Source organism: Lepidochelys olivacea (genome assembly GCF_965140295.1).
Source record: "Lepidochelys olivacea isolate rLepOli2 genome assembly, chromosome: 2".
Taxonomy (NCBI): Eukaryota; Metazoa; Chordata; order Testudines; family Cheloniidae; genus Lepidochelys; species Lepidochelys olivacea.
The window spans coordinates 121,279,552-121,305,161 of record NC_140412.1 but is presented as its reverse complement, the minus strand read 5'-3'; the positions used below and the strand labels follow the sequence as shown (position 1 = coordinate 121,305,161).

General features: G+C 45.1%; 1 protein-coding gene across 2 annotated transcripts; it reads right to left on the bottom strand.

The window, feature by feature from the left end:
• Positions 1-450: 450 nt before the first annotated feature.
• Positions 451-12,477, bottom strand: FOXC1 (forkhead box C1). Of its 2 annotated transcripts, XR_014710243.1 has the most exons (2): positions 10,605-12,477; positions 451-673 (listed from the first exon to the last, which is right to left on the bottom strand). XR_014710243.1 is itself a non-coding variant. In XM_084619254.1 (1 exon), exon 1 carries the CDS (start codon positions 12,449-12,451, stop codon positions 10,838-10,840), a length of 1,614 nt encoding a protein of 537 aa, XP_084475380.1. In that variant the 5' UTR covers positions 12,452-12,477; the 3' UTR covers positions 10,219-10,837. The 2 variants fall into 2 exon arrangements, 1 of the variants encoding a protein (XP_084475380.1); XM_084619254.1 differs by lacking the exon at positions 451-673 and having other exon boundaries at positions 10,219-12,477.
• Positions 12,478-25,610: the final 13,133 nt, after the last annotated feature.

The window sequence follows — 25,610 nt, the reverse complement described above, 5'->3', positions numbered from 1 at the left end:
GCTCGGTTTCGAAGAGATCCGCGAATCGGTCGAAATCTCAGCGCAGGATTGTGCTAGGAGGACAAATTGCGCCCAGTTCCCCTTTTCAGGGATGCAGAGGCCTCGCGCAATCAAAAGCTTAGGGCGTCTGCGCCTCGCTCCATGATAACTTCGGCCCCGTGTGTTGGTGGAAATAAACGACTACATTGCTACACCAAACTGTAGGCTACCAAGGCTTCCTAGGTTTCCCCAGTAGCCTTGGGCGCAACGTTACAAACATATGGGGTTGCCATTTAAAAAAAAAAGTTACCGATTTTGGGTCAGAAAAGCCTCACTCTTCCTGGCGTCCCCCCCCCCCCCATGAAAGCATTGGCTGTAACAAGGCTCTGACACTTTTCCCCTGTTGTTTACGGTTGTACTTGTTAAAGTCTAGTGAATAAAAACACGAGTTATACCAGCTAAGGTCTCTTTTAATAAATTGCCAGCGCACGGAGATTGCGGATGAGGGTTGAAGTCCTGCAGCAACAGCCCAACCCGAGCTGAACGCCGGAAAATGCTTGTGTCTTAATTAGTGAGCCTCACTCCCGGCTCCCTGCGTTGCACTGTCCAGAAGGACGAAAGTGCATTTTCAAAGTTGCTGCTGCGACTCCTCTCTACTCACTGAGCTCCTCTCCTTCCAAGTGTCTCTTTATCACTATTCAAAAACAAAATCTTTCAGAGAGCGTTATTCTGTGGGCGATTCCTACCACTACACAGACAGACAGACGCACAAGGTACAGACAGTAGCTAATAAGACCTAACTGAGAGAGGAAAATGAGACTATAACAATGCCCAGCTGGACCATTTGGGGCAATTTGTAAACATTTGCACCTGATAAAGCATGAGCGCTCAGCACAAGGGCTCAAGCCCCTTTCCCCTCTGGAAAAGGACAGGGCCAGGGCCTAGTTCCGATCTCGGATTGCCAGCTCTTGGTGTAACATCAGAATCTGGGCCCAGCAGTGATCATATATATACACACACAAGCTTCTCTCAACTTTCCTTTTCTTACTACTACTGTTCAGAAAACAGTTAGTGTTATAAGGTTAGAGGAGCCAAAGCCATGGGGTGGGGAGATCTGCTGATCTTTCCTTAAAAAAAAAAAAAAAACAAACAAACCAAAAAAACTTCCCCGCATTGCAGTCCAGGATTTACCCTATCAGCTAAAGGATATGTGACACTCCGGTGGGCGCACACACACAACTCCCACCCCCGAAACTAATAGGTGATTAGAAACGATGCTGAAGGCAGCCATGACTGAAGGGTGAGACAGATCGATTTTTTAAAGTGTGAGATTTAAAAAAAAAAAAAAATAATCAACCTTAGAGAATGGAGTTCCCTCATGTTCCTGTGAAAATAAAGAAGACTCTTTTCTGGTGGAGACAGGAGCAGATTCTGGCTCATCCTTTTGGCTTGTCACTTCTTCTGCAGGGCCTAGAAAAGGGGGGAGTCCCCACCAGCCACTCTGGGAAAGAGGAAAGGCTTGGGTGCCATAGACTTAAGGCACTGAAGGAAAGATCTCCAACAGTCCTTGGCCCTCGGCACTTTTACTCCTGCCCTTCAGCAGCATCAGAGCTACTGGACCGCTTGGTCCAGGCCTGAGCCTACTGCCTCCCTGTGACCCCCCTTCACCTCTGACATTTCATTGGCGGAGCATCCTCTCCAGACACAACAAACCCAGAAAGGCTCATTACAGCAGGCAACGCTCCAACGTTTTGTCGGGTGTAAGAAAAACACCAACAGCCACCTCGCAAGTACTGGGGGGCGGGAGGGGGGGGGAGAAAGCTAGCGTGGACAGAGGCAGCCTAAAGAGCAAAATCTGCTTGCAAGCTTTCTAATGAAATTGTGTCACTTCCCTCCACTGGTTTCTTGGGAGGTAGGCAGCCCTGGGGAGAAAGTTGTGTATTTTTGCAATTTTTAAAAAAATAGCATTTCCATTTCAGGGACAATGTTTTAGAATTGTTGGTGGTGAATATTTTAATCATTACATATTAGGAGGGAAACTGTGGTCAGTGCTCTACTGAAAAATAATAGGGCGCTTGCTTTTTTTCTGTCCTGGTGGCTGTTATCCTGTACTACAGTCCCTGTATTACTAGTTTTTCCATTTCATAAACTAACACTATTCAGAAGTTATTCTGAAACATTATTCAGAAGAAGGGGGGGGAGAGGGGAAATGTCCCTGCTCTATCCTGCAGCTGCAGCCCTGTTTCACGTACTCAGAAAAAACGCTAGCAGAACTTACATCAAAACCTAAACTCAGTGTGAACGTATTTACACTAGGAAATCTTGCACGCACTGACATTATTTAAACAATTCTCTTCTGCTTCGGACGATATCAGTATTTTTACATTATCGTGCTATGAAAAAGAATGTTTTCCTTATTTCAACTATTTATTAAAAAAAGTCAGAGATGTTCTGGCAACTAAATAAATTCCAAGAAGCTTGGGGGTGGGGAGGAATTGCATTGGTATTTGTTTTAAATCGAATGCTTGTTTTTTTACAGACATGTATTTTTAGTGATATGCCCTGTCTATTCATATATAATACGTGTAATAATATCCTGAATACAATCATGAGCGCAATAATTTGAGTATCTTTTATACTCCAGGAAATGCAGCTATTTTCAGTTAATGGCTCTATATGTGTTGGTTTTCCTGCTTTCTTTTCCCAGAGGTAAAGGGGGAAGGGATGCTGTCTTTTTTAAATTTGTTGCTGAAATCAGTCTAAAGAAAGTTGAGCTGAACTCAGGGTAATATATTGAGCAGCCCCTTGACAGCTAAAGGTCAGGTGAAAGTCTCCAGCAGGTAAGTCTCGGGCCAACTGCCTGCCCAGAGCTCGCTCCCTGGCTCACAAATTGTTCCCTTCTGCCCACCCAAGTCGATTCAAGCTGTGTTTATTTAGGGGGCAAAAAAATTGCCGACCACCCAATTCCCATCCAGCCGGTGACCTACAAGCTCTGGCCTTTGCAGGCAGAAGTGGCTGAGACATGCATTTGTTCTTTTGCACAAAACTAAAGAAGACAAGTTGCAAAATAAAGAGCCCCCTACATGTCTGATTTGGGAAGAAGACCAGAGCGTAAACACGCTACATTTTCTTCTTGCTCTCCCCACTACTCTCCGGGAAAAACTCTCCTCAGTCCGTAGGAAAATCCAGAGAGGGCTGCTGCACAAGGAGCTCCCTGCAGCGATGCGCAGGAGCTGAAAGAAAGGGACACGCATTGAGCGTGTGCCTGGGCCCTGCCTGGACTGCTTTTTCTCTGCAACATTGCAGACGAGCTGCAGCCCTAGGAAACTTTAAACTGGCGTGCGGGCCGCCCACGGAACTCGGGTCTCGTTTTCTCAGCAGCAGTAAGTGTGTTCGGCATAGTTAACCCGCTTTGAGTCCAGAGGAAAATGAGCTGGAGGAGATCTCGCCTTCCTGGCAGGGACAAACTAACGTTTGTAGTCATTGTTACAGTGACTAAAGCAGGAATTGGAACTAGCCTCCCTGGGTTGGAATAGCAGTGTCTCACTCCCAAAACGCTGGGATGAAGCTGTGGGAGACACCTCCCCAGAGCCTGGACATATGTGTATGGGCATCTGTGCATCACTCACCCCAGCACGTTATACATACAGTTAGAATTCCAGCTGCCCTCAGTCTCCCATAATATGCTCAATATGCCAGCAAATTTAAAGTCAGTCAGGGAAAACGTCAAGTAAACAAATTATATATAATATATAATACAAAACAGAAGGTCTCCTCCCAGCAACTAATAGAATGTCTGGAAATAAATGTAACAAAAGAAAGAATGCTTCGTGCCCGGCTTTTTGTTTTCAGTAAGGCGGATATGGTCCATTTTCTTCAATTTTACACTCCTAATCTCTTTTTCTAGTGTTTGTCGTTTCAATCTTTCTTTAACAAAAAACAAAACAAAAAAACAACACCCCATAACTGGACCGTCAGCTCCACTGATTTTTCGTGGACTGGGAGTGCTGAACTCGGTGAGCCTATGCTGCGGGGCTGTGCAATAATATACCCCCTTAAACCTCTCCCTCCACTAGCGCCCCCACCCCAATTATTTCTAATCGGTTGGGCCGAATTCTGCTTTCCGTTTACACCGGCATGACACTGAAGGAAAACTCGGCCCAGCAGCTGAAGCGGCCTTTGTCAAATGGATCAGACAACTATTAAATCGGAACCCAGCACAACTGGCCCGTGTTAACACCAGGACAGCTCATACAAAATTATGTTCATGATTAAAGGAAAACAATGGTGGGAGGGCGTGGAGGGTTGGATTTTTTTTTTAAACAAAACAAAAACCGAGCAGTGTCTCCACTAGCAAGCCAAGAGAGCTTAACACTCACATAATGATTTGTGTAGGGTTTTGTTTTGTCCAGTGAGCCATTTTAAAAAAATACATTATAAGACTGTTTTTCTCCTTTGTATCAATCACTGAACTCTTCTTCACCGATCACTGGTAAACCCCAATCCAGTTTTCTGTCCCCACAAATTGTCACGGTTTGGATCATTCGGACTTATTTTCCCACGCGATTAGTACACTTTTAACACAGCCAGACTTTCTTGTACTAGAGAATTGCAAGCTCCTACACTTCCTCACCCTTTTGGCCCCCACGGAATAAAGGAATCACCCGAGTAAAGATGGGTAAGAGCGGGCTCAGAGGCGCTGAAACCCAAAGAGCTGGGATTTAAAACTCCCAGGCCTAGTCGTCCACCCCTCCCCCACCCATCTAGCGATTGTTTGATTAAATTAGACTCCACTCGATAAAAACAATCGCTCATTAGCTCTTCCCTCCTCCTCCTCCACCTCCGGTGTGTTGTGAAATGGTGACATCCTCTCCCTTGACCTCCGTCTCCTTTTCTGCCTTTCCGTCCCCCTGAAAAATGATGCCGCAAACTCTGATTGAATTTTATTCCTTCCTGACCTGGCCGGCTTTTATGGTACGAGACACCATCAATCGCGACCTAACGCGACGTTTGTTTATGACTTTGGAAAGAGGAGAATGGCTTTATGAGTCTGATCATAATTAAACCTGGAGGGACAAAATTCATCCCACCACCGCGCTATCTTTGTGCACAGTTGCCCGCACATTAAAACGCTCCTGAGCTCGAGCCTCTGCAAACACACACAGAGCTGGTGTAAACTGCAAGAGGGCGAGGACATTTGGAAGAGATAAAAATGATCGAGGAAGATTCTCGGATAGCACAGAAAATGGTCCTATTCCACTACATCTGTTACTCCATCCAGGAAAAAGGTGAGCGGTCGCATTATGCTTTTGAATATATAGCTAGATCTTGTTTAGCAGCTTTCTCGCGCCCGCCCTGATAAAGCCATATCTTGCTACCATCCATCCATCCCTCTCACACACATACACTTAAATATATGCTTCAAGCACCTACCAAGAATCGCAAAATGTATTTGACCCACTTATTTTATTAATGAACTCGTCTTAAAAATAAGAATTTTTTTTAAAAGAGAGAACTGGACTGAATAGTAAAGAGAACAAAAATGAACCAGCTAAAATAATGGGGACATTTTAAACGAGAAGTTCCTCCTTCTAAAATTCAGTGAAATCTGGATAAACTTGGAGGGCACGCTATGACTCAACACACTGTCATTGGAGCAAGTATTTCTAAAAGTCATGTAAGCGCTCTCTCTGTGTACACACTCACACATACCTGTGACACATATATTGATTCCTATTCAATGCATAACTAGCCTTCAGGTGTACGTGATAAGTCACCAGTTCGGAACACTACCCTCCCCCCTCCCATATCCTAATACTAAGTGCCTGGTTACGTTAAAAATCTTTGCCCCAAAATATGGGCCAGTGTTAGAACGTGTAACTGGAAACACAAAATAATTGAAGCCTTGGGGTGGCTTTCCATAAACAACCTTCGCTTAATTCAGCGTTAGCGTTTCGGGGGAGGGAAGAGAGAACAAAGGAAAAGAGAGATTGTTGTTGGAACTAAAAAGGATTTGAATAAGATGTAAAGCACAAGGGTTACTAATAACATGCGAAGATTAGGATGTTGAAGTCCACATATGGAAAAAAATATTCTCAAGCTTCCTTTGAAATGTATTTTTTCTGAACTTCGCGAGTAATCAGTAAAGCCTTGAGATCATGTTAACAAATATATTGCATTCTGAACAAAAATCTACCGTCCACTTCAGTTTTATTCTTACCTGGCATGTGAGGATAAATAAATGTAAATATGTTCAACAAGGTTTTTAAATTATTTAAATGCGCCATTTCTCTATGTGAAAAATATACAAACTTTTTTAAAAAAAGGTAAGAGGGAAATTATCTAGGAAAGGAGCATTTTCCCTTTCTATTTAATGCAATTTAAAATTAATTTTGGCTTAGTTTAACTGCTGAATTAGGAAATAATCATATTCAATCAGCTAAAATACAATATTATCTAGGGTCAAAAACAAGCACAATTTTTTCCCGAGAGAAAAGCAAGTAGTTAACAGTGTTTTTCCAATTTAGTTTTAACTTAAAAATACTGACACAAACGTTGAGCTAACCATTTACCTACTCAACCCCACTGAAGTTAAGGCAGATACCCGGGATGTATGGCAGAGCAGAATGTGGCCCACTCTGTTTGAAGGATAACACCACAGATGCAAGGGGTTCACAGATGCATCTTTCATCTGCTTCACTGGCTCCAGTTCCTTGCAAATTCATTACAGGGTTTGATACTCTACTTGAGCTTGTGTCAGACCGATCGCTACTGGGTGGTTATCGTGTATAATAATGTATGGTTTGCTTTTCCTATTTCTCACGGGCGGCGGAGGGGGGGGGAAGAAGAAATAATCTATTATTGGTTGAATAAACGTCAAGGGTGATCGCTTGTTCTGAGCTGGGCTCCATCTCTGAACTGCTGGAAGTTTATGTCCTAAAGGCAAAACGTTTGCCTACAAGGAGGGAAACGCAGCAAACTGAACAGAAGAACCCGTCAACATTTGCCAGAGTCCAAAAGCTTTCCTAACAAAGACTCCCAATCGTCTCTGAGCCTTTTAGCTTTTACTAGCAGCAACGTATCACAGGCCAAAAAGCAACTTTTTCTTCTCTGCCTCCTTCCCATCGTTATTCTGAACGTTAGGTTGAAAGTTGTATCAGAACAGCTGATCAACAGTAGGAGAGCACCTAATTATATTACATAGCTGCCTATCCAGGTAACCTTCGCCAAGTTGCCCTGAGTCACTGTCTACCAGGGAGACTCTAAGCACCCACTAATATTATTTACATTCTCATTTTCCGCCTTTAAACATAGTGTGGCTAGCAAAGGCACCTCTTCCTTCCTAAACGGCATGAGAGCGAGCCATTTGCCTTAACGTTGTAGTAACACTGCCAGCGCCTTGTATTTATTACAACTGCGCGCGTGCACACACAAATCAATGGAAATACCTGATTGAGATGTTTTCATTTGCTACCATCTAATGCACAGTCACGTCACGCAGCCCCAAAGGAGCAGCACCGAATAAACGTCTGAAACATCAGCTCCTGGTTTTTTCCTGTTTAAGCGAAGAAGGGCTGCTAGGAACACAACGAAGCAAAGTCCAACTATCTGTGAGGCGTGAAGAACGAAATGTCTCTGATCCTTCCACCTGTGGCTGGGTTCCTCAGCCCACGTGTGTCTTCACAACAAAAGAAGGCGGCAATTGATGAGTAAATAATTAACAACAACAGCCTGGACCAGCTCACAGAAGCCAGCAACGCCAATTTTCAGAGAGACAGTGAGAGAAAGAGCATAGCCCTGTTCACCAGGCGTTGGTGCTTAGCCACTCTCGGGGCATGCGGGTCGTCTCTGTTAGAGCCCCTGGGCTGCTTTGACAGTAGGAGTAATTATCCTACGCTTGTTCAAACTGCCCCTCCGACTAACCCCGCTCGCAATCCAATGGGTAATTAAACAGTCAAAGCTAACAGTGGTTTGCTGTGCTATTTATACCCCCCCCCTTTTTATTTTTGCAGACCGCTGAGACAACAACTGAAGATTTTGCAACCTAGTTTTAACCAACTAAAACAATCACAAGCAACAGAGTCTAACAGACAAATGGCACAGGCAATTATCTCAGTACAGCCTATAATTAAGTTAATTAAATGGAAAAAGTAAAAGAAATTACCATACAGACAGCTCCATGGTAAACACAGTTTTGCTGCTGCCATGCTTCTGATCTGCCTTTAAAACAGAAAGAGCTGAAAAGCTAGAGTGGAAATATCCCTCCGTTTCTAAGTAAGTCAAAGAATCTTTTCCTCCAGGGAATGATCTCATTCTGGTCAGCCTAGGCTACAAATATAAAAACATTTATGTCACGAAATAATCGGCACCTGTTTAAAGCCTGGGGGTGCTTAAAAATCAAGCTATTCCTATCTAAAAATTAGTAAACGTAACTTTCTCAGTAATAAAGTTAACAAGCCTAGGAATTTTGCTATGCAACATTTTGTATCACTTCTGAGGGGAAAAATACTTGGTTGTTGCTGTGCTTTACAATAAACAAAACCTTGATATCTCAATTTCATCTTTATCGGCAAACTATATTGCGTAAATATATACACAATAGCTATTTAGAGCGGGGGAGGGGGGAGAAAGCGTGTAGGAAGTTATATTAAATATATTCCAAACCCCTGTTCTGTGAAAAAAAAATCGAACCGTTTATTCGAGCTGAACATAAAATGTTCTAAATTTTAGGTGATTGCTTTGGAGAGGCGACCCAGAAGCCACATAAGATTTTACTGAAATTACCTTGCATTTATTTACAGTGTAATCCTTAACAATGCAACAGCAATTACTGCTAAGTGTTGCCTTTTGATAAGAACGGCTGATAGGAAACTGTATTATCTAAAGCAAACTTTAGGCCCTAAATATCTGTAATCAAATAATTGACTTCCAAAATCTGACTGACAGGGCGGCTCATTCTAAGCTAATGAATTTATTACATTTTCTTAGTTATTTACAAAGAGAGAAGGTGATCCTGATTGCCCCTACGAACTAATTGTAAATTGACCAGAAGGCGAAATTCTTTATCTGACAAGGCATCACTCTCTGGAACAGTCATCTACCCTGGTATTTTCTTCTGAATTAAGAAAGAAAGAAATGGGGGGTGGGAAAGAAAAAAATACGTAAGAACAACTCTCCCATACAAAGTCCTCCTAAAATGATTTTATTCAGAAGAGCAGTTAGTTATTTCCAACAAAGCAGCAACGTTCTTAAAAAAAAAAAAAAAAAAAAAAGTCACAGCTTTGGGCTGAGGTTGGCAGGGAAGGGAAGAGTTGTTGGTGTTTTTTAAATAACTGGTTCATTTTATAAGACAAAGGATTAAAAACTGTACTTTTAAAATGTATATTACATAACTTGCTTAATATGTGTGTATATATAATTATTAATTCTATAGAGCACAGATCTTTTATATGCTTTCATTACATTTAGAGATATATTATAGAATGTCTCCTATATAAAATCTGTACTATGTCGATTAGATACGTGAGTGATATATACAGACATATTACACACACACACACACACACACACATATATATATATATATATATATATATATATATATATACACACACACAGAACCCAGAGGGAAAATTGCATATCTAGGAGAAAGAAAAGGAGGACTTGTGGCACCTTAGAGACTACCAAATTTATTTGAGCATAAGCTTTCCTGGGCTTCAGCTCACTTCATCGGCTGCATTCATTCATCCGATGAAGTGAGCTGTAGCTCACGAAAGCTTATGCTCAAATAAATTTGGTAGTCTCTAAGGTGCCACAAGTCCTCCTTTTCTTTTTACGAATACAGACTAACAGGGCTGCTATCTGAAACCTCTCATATATAGGAGACAGTATTTAAGATATCCCTAAAAGCAATATAAGCATATATTAAATATGGAACGTTGTAATACTATTGTGTATGGTCAAATATATCCCAGGTCCTGTCTAATCAATGCTAAGAAAATGTGTTGGTTTATTTGCCAAGTTACAGCTGCCCTGGGAAAGTATTTTCTTTTCCTAGCGAATAAAGCAAGCTGACTAAGTGGAACATATTGCAGAAGAGAGCGAAAAAGGCCGACCTGGCAGTTTCTAAGCGGTCGTTGGGATTTGTGCGGAGGGGAACGAGTTGTTCCATCGCCAATGTTAGCCATGAAGTCTTTTCATTTAAAAAAAAAATGTATGAAAGTATCCAGACGTGTAAGGTATTCCAATTGAATGGTAATTTATTAATAAACAAACAATGCAATACCTCAGAATATTTTCAGGAAAAAAATCGATAGAATAAGATTAATACAGTTTCCCTTTTTATATATAATGAAAAAAAAATCAACGTTTCAGGCACTTTTAATGTCCGTTTTCGGGGGGAAAACACTTTCTGGCGTTTGGTCCACAACATCCACCTACACATTAAAAATAAATTACTATATCGCAATTTACATTTTAAAACAAGTCCTTGGGGGGCGGGGGAAGCTTGTAATCTATACTGCATATTTTGTTCTCTTTTAAACACAGGGCATAATAATAATACCTTATGAGATGGGGGAGTGGGAGGGGAGGGAGTATTTCTCAAAAGCAATAAAAAAACTTACGTGTTATTTGGAGTAACACTGTCCTTTTAACAAACCAAGGCATGACTTATTTTTATTTATTTTTTTTTTTTTTGGCTGTCTCTGTACAAACTATGTGAGAGTTCACTGGGGTGCTCGCTGCTTGCAGGAGGCGGCTTGGTTTGTTAAAGAAAAGATCTAGTCCTTGCTTGAAGTTTGGCCTTTTCTCTGTATTGTTCGGGGGGGGGGAGGCTGTCCGCCGGGCCTGGTTTTGGTCAGAACTTGCTGCAGTCATACACGAAAGCCCCTGAGGTGCGGTAGAGAGACTGGCCGGAGGGAAAGGCCATCTGACAGCTGCTGCTATTCCCGTTCACCGGCGAGTTGTTCAAGCCCAGCCGCTGGGACTCGAACATCTCCCGCACCGCGTGGAAGTTCTGCTGCGGGGCGGGGTAGCCGGCGGCGCTGGCCAAGTGGCCCAGGTCTCCCGCCGCCGTGGCTTGGTTTAGGTACCAGGAGGCCAGGCGCCCTTGGTGCGCGGCGGGGTGCGCGTGGTGCCCCTCCTGGTGGCCGGCCGCCGTGCTCAAGCTGCCGTGGCCCAGCGAGGAGGCGCTGCTGTTGCTGGGCATGGCGTAGTCGGGCAGGGGGTCCTCCACCGGGCTGGCCCCGCTGCTGGCCAGGTGGCCGGCCCGCTCGCCTCCCCCAGCGGCGGCGGCCGCGGCGTACAGGCTCATGGCTTGCATGTTGCAGTGGTAGGTCCCCCCGCCCGCGGCCCCGCTGCCCGGGTTGGCGCCCTGGCTGCAGGGCGAGCTGTAGAGGGAGCTCTGGCCCGGGGAGTAGCTGCCGAGGGCCACCGAGGGGGGGATGCCGGTCCGGGACGAGGCGGCCGAGGCGGAGGAGGCGGAGGAGGCGGCGAGGAGGCTGGAGCTGAGCTCGGTGGCGCCCTGGGGCGAGCCCCGCAGGGAGGTCATGATGTTGTCCACGCTGAAGCCTTGGCTGTGGTGCGGCTGCGGCGGCTGGTGCTGGGGGTCGGGCGCCTCCAGGCTGAGCGAGCGGCTGGAGGGGAGGCTGCTGTGGGGGCTGCTGCCGCTGGACAGGCTGCTGCTGCTGTCCGGGCTCTCGATCTTGGGCACGGCGCTGGTGAGGGCCGCCGCTCCCCCGCCGGGAGGCGAGACGGCCTGCGGGGGAGAGGCGGTGCCGTTCTCGGTCTTAATGTCCTGGATGCGGACCGGCGGCGGCGGCTGCGAGCCGGCCCCGCTCCCCGCCGCGCCCCCGGCCCCGCCGCTCTCCTGCTCGGCCTGCGGGTGCTGCCGGGGCTGGGGCTGCTCCTTGAGGTGCAGCCGGTCCTTCTCCTCCTTGTCCTTGACGGCGTCTTTCTTCTTGAAGCGCCGCCTCCGCCGCAGGAAGCTGCCGTTCTCGAACATGTTGTAGGAGTCCGGGTCCAGCGTCCAGTAGCTGCCCTTGCCGGGCTTCTTGTCGTCCCGGGGCACCTTGACGAAGCACTCGTTGAGCGAGAGGTTGTGGCGGATGCTGTTCTGCCAGCCCTGCTTGTTGTCCCGGTAGAAGGGGAAGCGCTCCATGATGAACTGGTAGATCCCGTTCAGGGTGATCTTCTTGTCCGGCGCGTTCTGGATGGCCATGGTGATGAGGGCGATGTAGCTGTAGGGGGGCTTCACCATATCCTTGGGCTGCGGCTGCGGGGTGTAGGGTCCGTAGGCTCTGGCCATGCCGGCCGGGTACTGCTCGTGGGCCGGGTGCGAATACATGCTCATCGGGGCCGGCATGGCGGTGTAGCCCCCTCCCGCAGCGGCCCGGTAATAGCTCTGCTCCCCGCCGAGGTAAGGCACGACTCCCAGGGAGTTGGGACTGGACACCGAGTAGCGAGCCTGCATGTCCTCCCGTCAGGTTCCCGCACCCTCCCCGCCGGACCAAACAACTTTCCCTCCCTCCCTCCCCCCCCCCGGCCCCTCCAGACCGAGGTCCTGCCGGCGATCAGTCACCCCCCGGCCTCGCACACAAGCGGAGGGGGGGGGAAGCCGCCTCTTCTTCGGCCTGTAAAAGGCACCCGCAAAAGCCCCGCACTCCACACCAGTGCTTGCCGCGGAGAAAGCCACTTCCAATGCCAAAATAAACGCCCTGGGCCGAGCGGCTCCCACACGCCCAGCGCCTGGCTCCACCGGGATCGGCAACACGTTGTCTCTGCCCAGGAGGGGACAAAAGTGGTGGTTTCTTTCTAAGGGGAATTTACAAATATCCACCTTCCCGGTCTCCCGATGTCAACTCTTTTGGGGGGTGGTTCTTTCTTTTCTTTTTTTTTTTTTTTTCAGTCTCTTTTTCGGTCGCGGGCAGCTTTGGGAAGCATTGGAAAAACTTCTGAACTTTTGAGCATCCGTCACCAAGGCGAGGACTTTTTTACGCACTTACTGTTTTTTTTCCTCCTCCGGCGGCGGAGCTCCGCCCTGCCTAGGCCGGGCGGCCAATGGGAAGGGAGAGCCGGGCTCTGAACGGGGGGAAGCGCGGGGGGGACCCTGGAGCCGCAGCAGCAGCAGCCCCGACCGAGAGTTCCAGCTCTGGGACTGGCCACACACACTGGCCCACGCTCTCCCCCACACGCAAGTACCTATCGCTCTCCACGCCTGCCACAGCCTTTCTCCCTCTCCCATGCGCAGAGCAGAGATCGGCTGTCCACGTACACCGGCCTGCCCATACACACGTTCCTGTTACAGGCCGTGCGTTCATACCTATATATTTCTGTCAACACATTTGCCTAGTCCTCTACGCAGATGCGCTCTCTCGGAGGACGCAGCTTTTCACATACACCTAAATACAGACGATTCCGCTGCACGCCCGCTCACCCGCCTCTGCTCCGATAGACACCGCTCTGTGTTCCTCGCCTCTCCAACACCCTTCCTCGCCTTCGCGCACATTCACCTTCTTCAGATCTATCTGTAGACAGGCAACTTCCACGCGTGTGCACGTGCTCAGAGCTCACTTTCTGCTCCCCGGGGCGAAGGAAGGTCGGTGTCACCCGCCCACCCCCATCTTCCCACCAGGCAGGGTAAATGGGAGAAAGGGGAGGGAGAAAGGGGAAGCGAGAGAGACCCACTCCCCACCAGCACCAGCCTCCTTACAGGCAGCTGCCTGAGCACGCGTTTCTGAGGGGATTCCATTCGACAAGCTTTTGACGAGTCCTGCAAAGCTCCTTTTTATTAATCGGCCACGAAGGGCTTTCCTCTGTCAGGCTGCAAAGCAAGCGCCGGCTGCCTGTGCTGTTTATAAACACAGACAGATGTCTTTGTACGTGCCTTTAACCGGCTTGTTCAGGTAACCTGCTGGGGTCTGATGGGCTAAGCCCCCCTTTTGCTGAGAGAGAGAGAGAGAGCTCGAACGAGCATACTTTTGTGCGAAAGCCATTGCAGCCCGCGGAATCAGTGGCATAACAGGTGCGTTGTTGACAAGAGAAAAATAGGTGTGTTCAAAATTGTTTAACGGTTTGACTATCAGGACTTAATTTCTGCTAAGACCGACTCTCTTTAAATGGCTGAAAGAACACTTGTGCTGTAAAGAAATGTTTGGATTGACATTTTAAAGTGGATTTAAGGCTGAGCTGCGGGAAACAAGGAGGGTCATTTTTCTTACTTTTGAACATCGTTAATGGAAATGACTAGTGTCTGCGGGTTGAACAGTGACAGCGGTTAAAGATGCTGATTGGACTGAAATCCAGCCCTTCTCCCCCTTTTTTTAGCCTGCTGCTTTCTACCCCTGCACTCCCATTGCAGTTAACAGTGGGTCAGTTGATAGAACAAGCTGAAGTGCAGACGTTTGGGAACTTGTGAAGGAAAAATGGTCTTGAGTACATGTGGTTTGTGGGAGATGAGTTTCACACTCCCCTGGGTTTGTGACAAACTCTCACGCTGAAGATGAGTCACAAGACCCTTTTGGCTCCACTGATTTCAAACCCCCTTTCCTCAATTTATACAGTGATTGATTGCGCTCCAAACCACAACAGGTAGAAGAGACGTGACGGTGTTAAGGGAACGTGATTTGCTTGGTAGTATTTCAAGTCAAGCCTTTTCCCTCGAATAATTAATCAATTTAAAACAAGTGATGGAAAACGGCGAGAAAGTTGATATGTTCTAACCTTTCCTCCATTTCCTACTCAGATGTAACTGTTCTAGTTTTGTAATAAAAATAAGTCCTTCAATGGTGACTATATTATTCAGTTTTACCTGTTGCGTTTGATCTTCTGGAATCCTTTCACCTGCTCCTGTCCAATTCTACATTTCCCCCAAATACTGACGAATTAATCGTCTCAGTGGCACTGACCTAGGCATTAGTTTCGATGTAGTTTCGACATTTTGTGTCTTCAAAATCTCTCACTTGCTTTGCTAGAAAGAACAGCATTTTAACGCATATCGATAGAACCCAGGTCACCCAGCGTTTCCCACGATCTTACCTGCAGTTAAAACGATTTCCACGTATTTCACATTCATTCCCACTAATCATTGTACTGTTCTGTTCAAAAAGCCTATCTTTCGGTGACTTATAAATATAACGGGATACTGTGTAGGTTTAATGCTCATGATTCTGAAGTTAGATTATTAATTATTCTTTATTATTTTATTGGGATTATTTAATCCCAGTTGTATTGCATCTAATATATTTTGCAATAGCTACGCTCTTACATTACTGTGCAGTGATGCAATAACTAATGTGTGTTAAATTACACATCTGAAAGCAGCAGCAGCACTGTGGTTCTCTACTTTAGGTACAAAAACTGCCATTGTGAAACTAGTAACTGGCACGCGCAAACAGTTTTAGGAAAAACAAAGTTTTATAGAAGCAGAAAGATCAGTTTTCTGACCGGTTTAATTTTGGATACAATCCAGGAAAAGTAATTTGTGTTTGTGTTTTACATACTTAAGTGCGGGACAGGAATGAATTTCAGATGTCTTGTTTGTTTGTTATTTATTGTCGTACCCACCATGGCCTCTAGATGAAAGAGTAACTTTTTGGTGTGGGACAGAAACGAAATCGGCTGAGTAAGGTTAACAATCGTGTATATTGTGGAACCAAAATCCCTCTTGGAATTAACTATTCAGCGTCCTTTTTAAAGCTGTGGAAAGGCAGTCAAGCCATTGTGGGGGCGTTTGTTGCATTTACTCTTAACCTTATTTATTTAGATGATGGAAAGATAATATCAATAGCAACACGGTGAAGGAGTAACATTTAAAGTGGGTAAAGCCAACAGGTGGATCCAAACAATTTGCTGAAGGGTTTCCTCTCCGCTCAAAGACCTAGAGGTGAAACGTTTTTCAGACTGAGGCTATTTATGTTTATACCTACTCAGAGCTTCACCTCTCTCTCTCTCGGTTTTAACATCACTGCAGTATCCCTGCAATTCACACCTCTATGTCCCTACCCAATCCCGGCTCCTTGAATCTCAGGATAAGGATTTCCATGTTTCCCAAACCGAAGTGCAGGTCATTTGGAGTGAACTGAACTATATGCTTTCAGGTGAAAATATACCCTGGCTCAGCAGCTGAAAACCTATTGTCCCAATTAAACCTGCTCAAATCGATCTATGTTGCAGCTAAGAATAGGTAATTTCCTATCTATATTGTGATTATTACAAATACATTATTTCTGACCTTTGCGCAAAAAATTAACGCAAGAGAACTCCAGAAAAAGTTTGTTTTGATGGCAAAGTAATCAAATTTAATGAGATAATATGCTCATTTTTATTGCCTGTTGTAACTGTGTAGCTCGATAGTTTTTGAATCCAGGGAAAACTTTGTAGTTTATCATCTGAATTAAATAATAATGAAAAACCTCTTGCATCATTTGGCTTTCTATTCCAGTTGAAGAAAAAGTGAATTTTCATTTTAGCTTGATAGACAGTAATTGGTGATTTATTTCACAAACGGAATAACTTGCATTTTAAGTCTACAAAGTATATACAATTAACAATCTACAAAGAAAAATCGAGACCCTACATTGTTTTGCAAACGGTGCTTCCCATCTTTCCACAAGAATTGTCTTGGCAAAATATTACTTGGTTTTCTATAAAAATATTGTTCTTTGAAGAATAGTTTGCGACTGAATGATGACATGAATAGATCATTAAAACACATACAATGCCTATGGGTTCCAGGATTTTTATTTAATTATTTATTTAGCTATTAAAATGCAAGTCTAATAACTTCAAAAATGCAACTTCCTAGGGGAAATAATAACCCAGTGCGTTTTCTAACCCTGGCATCTGCAAAGTGCTAATATCTGCGGGAAGATCTCCTAAAAAGATGAGAAATATCCAGGTCTGAATTTATCTCCTATTTTTCTTCAAGGTCCATCCCCTGTCTCTTTTGTATTCCCTTTCCTTCCTTGCTAACTTCCTTTCTCTGTCTCTCAGAAGCTCTAGGGAGAGGCAGAAAAGGTGGAGGGGGGGCTGAATCCATTGGGATCTCCAGCATCCCGTAGCTGAACACACACGCGGACACTGCTGCTCTCCTCCCCGTATTGCGGGAAGGGGATGGGGAAGGGAGAGACTTATTTGTTTCCAGTGATTTATTTACGTGAGACTGAAGCGACAGTTCCTCGCTGGTGAAGTCTGGGAGTGATAGGTGTTTAGCAAGTCAGTGGATAACAGGCAGGCAGTTCAGTGGTAGGCTACCAAAGAAAGCTTGCAGTCAGTCTCTGATTATAATAGTCAGTGAGTTTACACACACACACACACACACACACACACACACACACACACACACACACGTTGGGAAGCTAATACTGACTGATTTGTTTTAAAGCACCCCTGCTTCAGTGAGTCAAGCCAAAGCAGGCAGGTCCCTCTTAGAGTTATTTGTTGGGGAAGTTGGACGCTCCTCACAAGCATTTGCAAATTCACAACCTGCGGAAGGGATGCTGCCAAGTGCCCCTCCTAGGGGATTAGTCATTGAGACCAGCGTCTCGGAAAGTAAACCGAGATGGAAGCAGTAAGTTCAGATGTTATCGCCTGGCAGAAAGATACACTGAGGCTCTACGCTGGGTGTTCCTTTCCTGTGGCTACTTCAAGCAGCTCCTACAAATCCATCTGCTTTTTTACACGAGTCCAGTTCCCATTTCTGAACTGATTACAGTCCCATCTCTTTATGCCTTTCACCAGAGGCGTCCAGGGCACACATCCTGTCGCTACGGTTACCTCCCTCGGGCGATGATGTCCCGTTTCCTGCACGTGGCTTGGGGCTGGACTTGCTGCCTATGCAGCCGCCCAGCGGGCTGGGAGCCTCTGGGTCTCCAGGGCGCTCGCTCTGCTCTTTTTTCCCCAGCTGGCGACCACCTGTGCGGTTGGTTCAGGCGCTTCTTGTGGCTGGAGCGCCCCCTGATGGGCCCGGTTAGACGCATGAGCACGGCCGTCTTCCCTCCAGCTCCACCTACAGGATCCGCTGTCCCCCCATTCCCGTGTTTGCCGGCGATTCCTCGCTCCCGGAGGAGCAGCAAGTGGCAGTAAAGTCAGGATTTAAGCAATGTCGCTGAGCAGGCGCCTCGGTGAGCTATGAGATCTCCAACCCCTCCAGGCTCCGTATGACTGGCCTCCCCCTGCGCTCGTAGCTGGCCATTCCTCCCTACTCTTTTGCAGGGGGGCCGGTGCCAGGATATGAGGGAAGACAAAGTGAGTGAGGTAATAAGTAATATCTTGTATTGGACCAACTGCTGTTGGTGAGAGAGAGAAGCTTTGAGCTCCACAGAGCTGAAGACGAGCTCTGTGTAAATCCAACACACTTGCCTCGCTCACCAACGGTTGGATAAACTATGTTACTTCCTGCACCTTCTCTCTCATTCTTCCCTAGTTTCAGAGTAGCAGCCATGTTAGTCTGTATCCGCAAAAAGAACAGGAGGACTTGTGGCACCTTAGAGACTAACCAATTTATTTGATTCTCAGCGCTCCCTGCAACAAACACATAGGCACACTCACCTCCTGCCAACATCCCAACACCCCACACTAGCCTACACTTCCTTCCCAGCCTGGACACTGCCCCCATAAACACACACCAGCCAACATAACTATATTGACACAAAATATATATCGCCTCCTCAACCAAAACACACCATCCTGCCTACCCATGTCCAAATTCTCTTGCACACTTATCATCCTCCAACACTGGCAAGGAATTCCCCAGACCAACTGTCTTACACCAACCAAATACCCCATCAACCAATTGCTCCCCCACTTCAACATCCTCCAGGCATACCCAAACCCAGCAAACAGCAGACAACCCAGCCTCTCCACTCATTAATTCATTACAGCACTTGCCCTCCAACATCCACCCATCGATGACACCCACATCCTTCTCCCTACCCCAAAGAGGAAAAAAAAATCCTTAGGCCAGTCTCTTTTTTTGTTGAGAACCTTGAATTTTAGCCAAAAGGCACAGACTTCCTGAAACAACTCTAGTTATTAAAAGTGAACACTACAGGAAGGCAAGGCCATTATTTTCTAGGCAATGCCAAGGAATGCTTTGGTGGACAGGTTAGCCAATAAAAGTTGCAAAGGAAACGTGCCAGTTTCCAGGAAAATGTACTTCTGTGTTTTGACCTCCCCCTTTTCTTCCCAATGACTAAACACTGAACCTCAAAAAAAAAAAAAAAGAAAAGAAAAGAAAAAAAGGCTTCAGAAAACTGAGCACTAATGAAGAGCTAAATTCTTCTGGCAACTACAGGGGATGGTGACACATACATTTACATATAGGGAGGCATTTATACATACCCTTTATGTATTTAGACACGTACACGTATACGTATTTATACTTTAGACACGTACTTTAGACACGTACACGTACACACACTTTAGACACGTACACGTATTTTCCAGCACAGAGATTTAATAACATTTATGCGCAGACATAGATTCATGCAGATTTTTGCCCACACATAGCTACACAGAAACACAAATAGCTATATTTGCACATAAGTAGACCGAATCCACATATAGGTGTCTATACAGAGAAAAATGGCTAGCTACACTAAGACTGTTTAATCTGTAAAGGAAAAGAGTAAGACAAGATAGAAGAATTTAAAATAATGAATGGTATTGCAAAAGTTGATTGAACCTTCCTATTGACCGTTTCCCATAAAGCTGGAGCAAGAGGACACTGAATTAAAAGGCAACAAGCACAGAAAATATGAGGATTTTTAAAGCGCAACATATAATTAATGCAAGGAACATTCTGCTGGAGGATAAGACTAGCATCTGTAGTTATGATAGGCTAAGATTAAATTATAGAGCTATCTGGATTCTTACTTTTAGGCCCTAAACATATTAACAATTAAGGTAAGAAGAAGGTATCATCCATCTCCCACAGTACTTTGCCACTTTCTCCCCACTTTTTCCAACTCTCCTCTCCCTGCATCCTTAAGGATATGTGTACTAGTTCTTTAAATCTGTAGCAGGAAGTCAGGCCGGATGGTTCTAGACAGAAGTTTTGCATTAAAGCAGAGGGAGAGAAGCTTTAGAGATATTGCTGTTCTCTTGTTTCTAACTGATCTTTTTGTTCCGTCTTAGGAGAGAGTGACTGTTGCTGTGACTCTTTACCATTGGCAAATTATTTTAGCTCCTTTTTTTTTTCACCCAGCAGTTGACAGGAGCGTTGATTTGTTGTTCCACTTATACCTGCTAAGTTCAAGTCCTATTGAGAATGGTTGCCCAGCTGTGGTAGGGGAAGGTGCCTTATCTTTAGGTACAAGTAAGGTGAGAAGGCACTTGAGCCTGAGTTGCCTTACTTCTGTTGCTTTGCACAGAGGAAGAGGTTGCAAACCTAATTCTAATAATCAGATTATCAACTTGGAAACATTTCATTTTGTAATTGCAAACACAGGTTTTGTCTTTTACTGAATCATATGGAAAAAATCTGATAGGTTTTTTTTTTAAAGTAGTTATTTTTAAGTGTCTAGTTTGGTAGCCTTTAAGTAGACTCTTAGCATCTCAGCTAATGCATACATTTGAAATCAGGTTTTATACATATGAGCGTGGGATGTATCTGTGGGTCGATGAATAAATATGTTTTCTGGTAAATTTTATGGCCATAAGTTACACATGAGAAATTGCTAAATTGGGACATCCTGGTGCATGTCTTTTTGCCCTAATTAAATAGAATTGTTAATAGAAAACACCATTTCAGTATTAACAAAGCTTTCTGGTAGGCCACAGTGAGTTTCTGACATACTGGACAGGCTCACAGAGGTAGTAGGCAGTACCATATGTACTGGGATAGAGAATGAATCTGTTGCTACTCTCCAAGGGGCAGGTAGTTTGCTCCTTGAACACCTACTAACAGCCAGTTCTGCCTGTTAGAGAGGCAAGGTGGGTGAGGTAATAGCTTTTATTGGACCAGTTTCTGTTGGTGAGAGAGACAAGCTTTAGAGCTAATACAGAGCTCTTCTCAGTTTTGCCTGTGTCATTACTAAGGAAGAACGGATAATGTTTCAAGAGCAGCAGACAGACAAAGCCATTTTGAGATTGAGACACAAAAAACCCCCAAGCAGTATTAAGAACCACTAAATCACATAGAAAGATCCCAATTAAGTGGAATTACCATTCCCATCAAGATGAAGTGATTGCTAGTGTCATTGATCGTCAGTTCAGATATTCCAGTTAGGTAAATTTCCTGACTAGGCATGTTTAAACCCTAAGTAGGGTGAACTGCCTGTGTTGATGTGTGTGTTTGTTTATGTAAATGACTACTTTTTTTCAAAAGTGACTAGTGAGGTTTGGGTGCCCAAACTGAGAAACCTTAAAGATCGATGGGGTATTTTCTGCGAGGATCATTCAGCACTGTTTGAAAATCCATCCATTTTCAGGTGCCTCAAGTTGGGCACCCCAAAACTGGGTACTCAAAATCACTAGCCACTTTTGAAAAACGTGTGTGTGTGTATGTACACACACAGTTCACTCCACTTAATTTACACATGCTTAATGTCTAGAGCTTTGGATGCTTTGAAAATAAGCTGTGCTTTGGATCTCCTAAAGCAGGGATCAGCAACCTATAGCACGTGGCCCACCAGGGTAAGTCCCCTGGCGGGCCAGGCCGGTTTGTTTACCTGCCACATCTGCAGTTTTGGCTGATCACGGCTCCCCGTGGCTGGGGTTTGTTGTTCCAGGCCAATGGGGGCCGCAGGAAGCAGCGACCAGCACATCCCTCGGCCCGTGCTGCTTCCCGCAGCCCCCATTGGCCTGGAGTGGCAAACCACAGCCAGTGGGATTCGGGATCGGCGGAACCTGTGGACGTGACAGGTAAACAAACTGGCCCAGCCTGCCAGGAGGCTTACCCTGGTGGGCTGTATGCCAAAGGTTGCTGATCCCTGTCCTAAAGTATAGTTTTAGAGGCCTCAGAGATGTTTTCAGATGCAAAGATTTCTGTAAGATGTAATGTGCCATATGTTTAGGTGAAAAGTTAGGCACATAGCTTCTTACATCAGTGCCTCCTTCTTTACCTAGTTGTTTATGTTTAAGCTTGAAGTCTAAAGCCTGGGTTCAGCAGAAACAGAATACTAACAGTGCTATGGAGAAGGCCTTCTAAGTAGGCTTGTTGCAGTGGCCCTGAGCTGAGTTTGCCAAAAGAGTTTGCAAAGACGGGGAGAAGGGTCTAGGACTAAACCTAATCACCTTGCCCTCTTTAATAGAAATCACCTAATCACCTTGCCCTCTTTGCTGTCTACATAATTGTATCTGCAATTATATCTTCTAGTCCGGAGAATTTTCTAGGCTGAATTGGAGGAGGAGGTTTTCTTTGGCAATTGGTAGTGCTTTGTCTGTCTGTCCATTCACAATCTTCCCTCCCAGAGTTGAGTTTGCACTTCATCCATGTGCTGAATGAAGAAAACACTTCACCACACCCATGGCTTCCAACATTTGCCAAGTCTATTTGTATATCATGTCTTTTTAGCTTGTAATTTCTACAGGTAGGGGTTGTATCTGATTCTATATGTGTACTGTGCCTTGTACAATGGAGTCCTGATCCTTACTGGGTCCTTTGTGTGGCTATTTCACTGCAGAGACCCATAGATTGCATGCCCTTCTAGCTAACACATCACAGCTAGGGAAGTGCACAGTTAAATCAGCACTGAGATTTGTGATTTAGTTTAATTTTTTTTATTTTCCCGTTTGCTTTTCACTTTTCCTTAAAAAAATGGGGCCAGATCCTCAAATCACTAAACTGAATGACATCAGCTGGCTGAGGGAAATTACAGTGTAAACACCTGTTCCAGTTCAGCGCTGAGGCTGAGCAATTAATCATGCAGGTGTCAAGACACTCATACATTAACATACTTACAATATGGGCAACCCTGCCATACTACACATATGTATTTTGCAGCTCGCTGCCTTTGAGCACCACAGGGAAAAATTGGCTGCTGCCCAGCCACAGGGTTAGGAACGGACCTCTCTCTACCGACAGGGTAAAGACCATCCTTTAGTAATTGCAAAATGAAATAGGGGCCAGTCATAGCTTTTTGCAGGACAGAAGTTTACTAAATAATCCTTTAAACCTGTTAATATCCTAGGGCTGAATTCAGCTGCTGTTGAAGTCAATGGAAAGACTCCCACTGACTCTTTAATGAGAGCTGAATCTGGCCTGTGTGAAGCATTATCCTTTATCATTTCCACTTTTTAAAACATTTTATCAAGTGTTTTCAGTAGGAATCTGTGAGTGCTGCCTAACTACTAACTCACTTTGCCCAGGGAAAAATCGAACTATAAACTGAAACATGATGCTGAAAACTAAGTTGAGTAGAAAGTGTTTAGTCTAGGGTGGGCTGAATACTGAAAGCACGTATCTGCAAATAATTTCTCTGACAATCAATGGAAAAGAAAAATCATTGAATAAATTCTTTGCCAATTATTCTTTGACTGTCTCTAGAGTTGATATAAATATTGCAAAACCAAATTGCTAACATTTATTCAACAGTAAAAAAACTGCTTTGTCAGACTAGCTCCGAGTTAGTCTAATTTTCCAGTGCCCTTAAGGACTGAGACAAAAGGACAGTATTGTAGTAATTTTTGCATTTGCTGTGTATATGTATCTAATCTGTTGGTTACATTTTACTGAAAATTGCAATTATACCATGATCCGGCAAACACTTACGCACATGCTTAATATTATGCACATGAGTAGTCTCACTGAGACTTTAGAAATGTGTGCAAGATCCCAGAATACACTCACTGTCCTTACTGACACATGTCCATCCCCAATTCCTGCCAAGTACCACATGCAATATTGTACCGTGCGGTATGTACCAGGCTGGGTTCGAAGAAGCTATCCCTGTAAAATATAAGGCATATTTTATTGGAATAGCTGCAATCTCCATATGTGATGACGCAAACTACAATATATTAGCTTAATTGTTGTACAGAAGCTTTTTATTCATTTTTTATGAGAGAGGGAATACTAAGTTGTCTTTATTAGCTTGACCTCGCAGGAGTATGGAGGTGTTTTGCTTGGGGACAAAATTTACAGTTTGCATTGCAATTTGATAAGCTTCTTGGCATCTTTTCCCACATTTCCTCCTACACCACTTCCCTCTTCTTACACTCCACCCAAGCTTCTTTCCTGCCACTCCCTGTGTCTCTTTCGCCCAATACCACCATCGTGCCTTCTTCTGTGCCACTGCACACACTTAGAACAACATCCTAATTAACATTTTCCAGGCTCTCTCTGCCTGGCACCTCCTTCATAAGAACTCTTGAAAACTTGCCTCTCCTCTGAAGGATTGATGCCACAAGACAATCCGTGTTCATTCTGAATTGCTCCACTGAGCCAAATTTGGCCTATGGGAATGATTTTCATTCCAGTGTGATTGATGTCAGTGGGCTTTGGATCAGACCCTTAGACTGTGAGTTCTTGGGGGCAGGAAAGATAAGAATGGCTTGATTTCTAAAGAAGTGCTGAGTACCCACAAATCCCACTGAAGTCAAGGAGAGCTGCAGACACATTTCTTAATCAGACTTGGTCGGTGCACTTTACCTGTTGCAGAGTGCTGTACTGCTATAGAAATACACAGCGTGTCAGGCCAGATGGCTACAGGAGAGTGTTTTCTTTCCCAGGAGAGAGCGCAAACACTGTCTCCCACTACGACAAATTATGCAGTCGAGTTTCCTGCATTTGGGGAAATTGCAGGGGTCAGCACACCCACAGTGCAATGAATCATAGAACATCCGGGTTGGAAGGGACCTCAGGAGGTCATCTAGTCCAACCCCCTGCTCAAAAGCAGGACCCATCCCCAATTAAATCATCCCAGCCAGGCCTTTGTCAAGCCTGACCTTAAAAACTTCTAAGGAAGGAGATTCCACCACCTCCCTAGGTAACGCATTCCAGTGTTTCACCACCCTCCTAGTGAAAAAGTTTTTCCTAATATCCAACCTAAACCTCCCCCACTGCAACTTGAGACCATTACTCCTTGTCCTGTCCTCTTCCACCACGGAGAATAGTCTAGAACCATCCTCTCTGGAACCACCTCTCAGGTAGTTGAAAGCAGCTATCAAATCCCCCCTCATTCTTCTCTTCTGCAGACTAAACAATCCCAGTTCCCTCAGCCTCTCCTCATAAGTCATGTGTTCCAGACCCCTAATCATTTTTGTTGCCCTTCGCTGGACTCTTTCCAATTTATCCACATCCTTCTTGTAGTGTGGGGCCCAAAACTGGACACAGTACTCCAGATGAGGCCTCACCAATGTCGAATAGAGGGGGACGATCACATCCCTCGATCTGCTCGCTATGCCCCTACTTATACATCCCAAAATGCCATTGGCCTTCTTGGCAACAACGGCACACTGCTGACTCATATCCAGCTTCTCGTCCACTGTCACCCCTAGGTCCTTTTCCGCAGAACTGCTGCCTAGCCATTCGGTCCCTAGTCTGTAGCTGTGCATTGGGTTCTTCCATCCTAAGTGCAGGACCCTGCACTTATCCTTATTGAACCTCATCAGATTTCTTTTGGCCCAATCCTCCAATTTGTCTAGGTCCCTCTGTATCCTATCCCTGCCCTCCAGCATGTTTACCACTC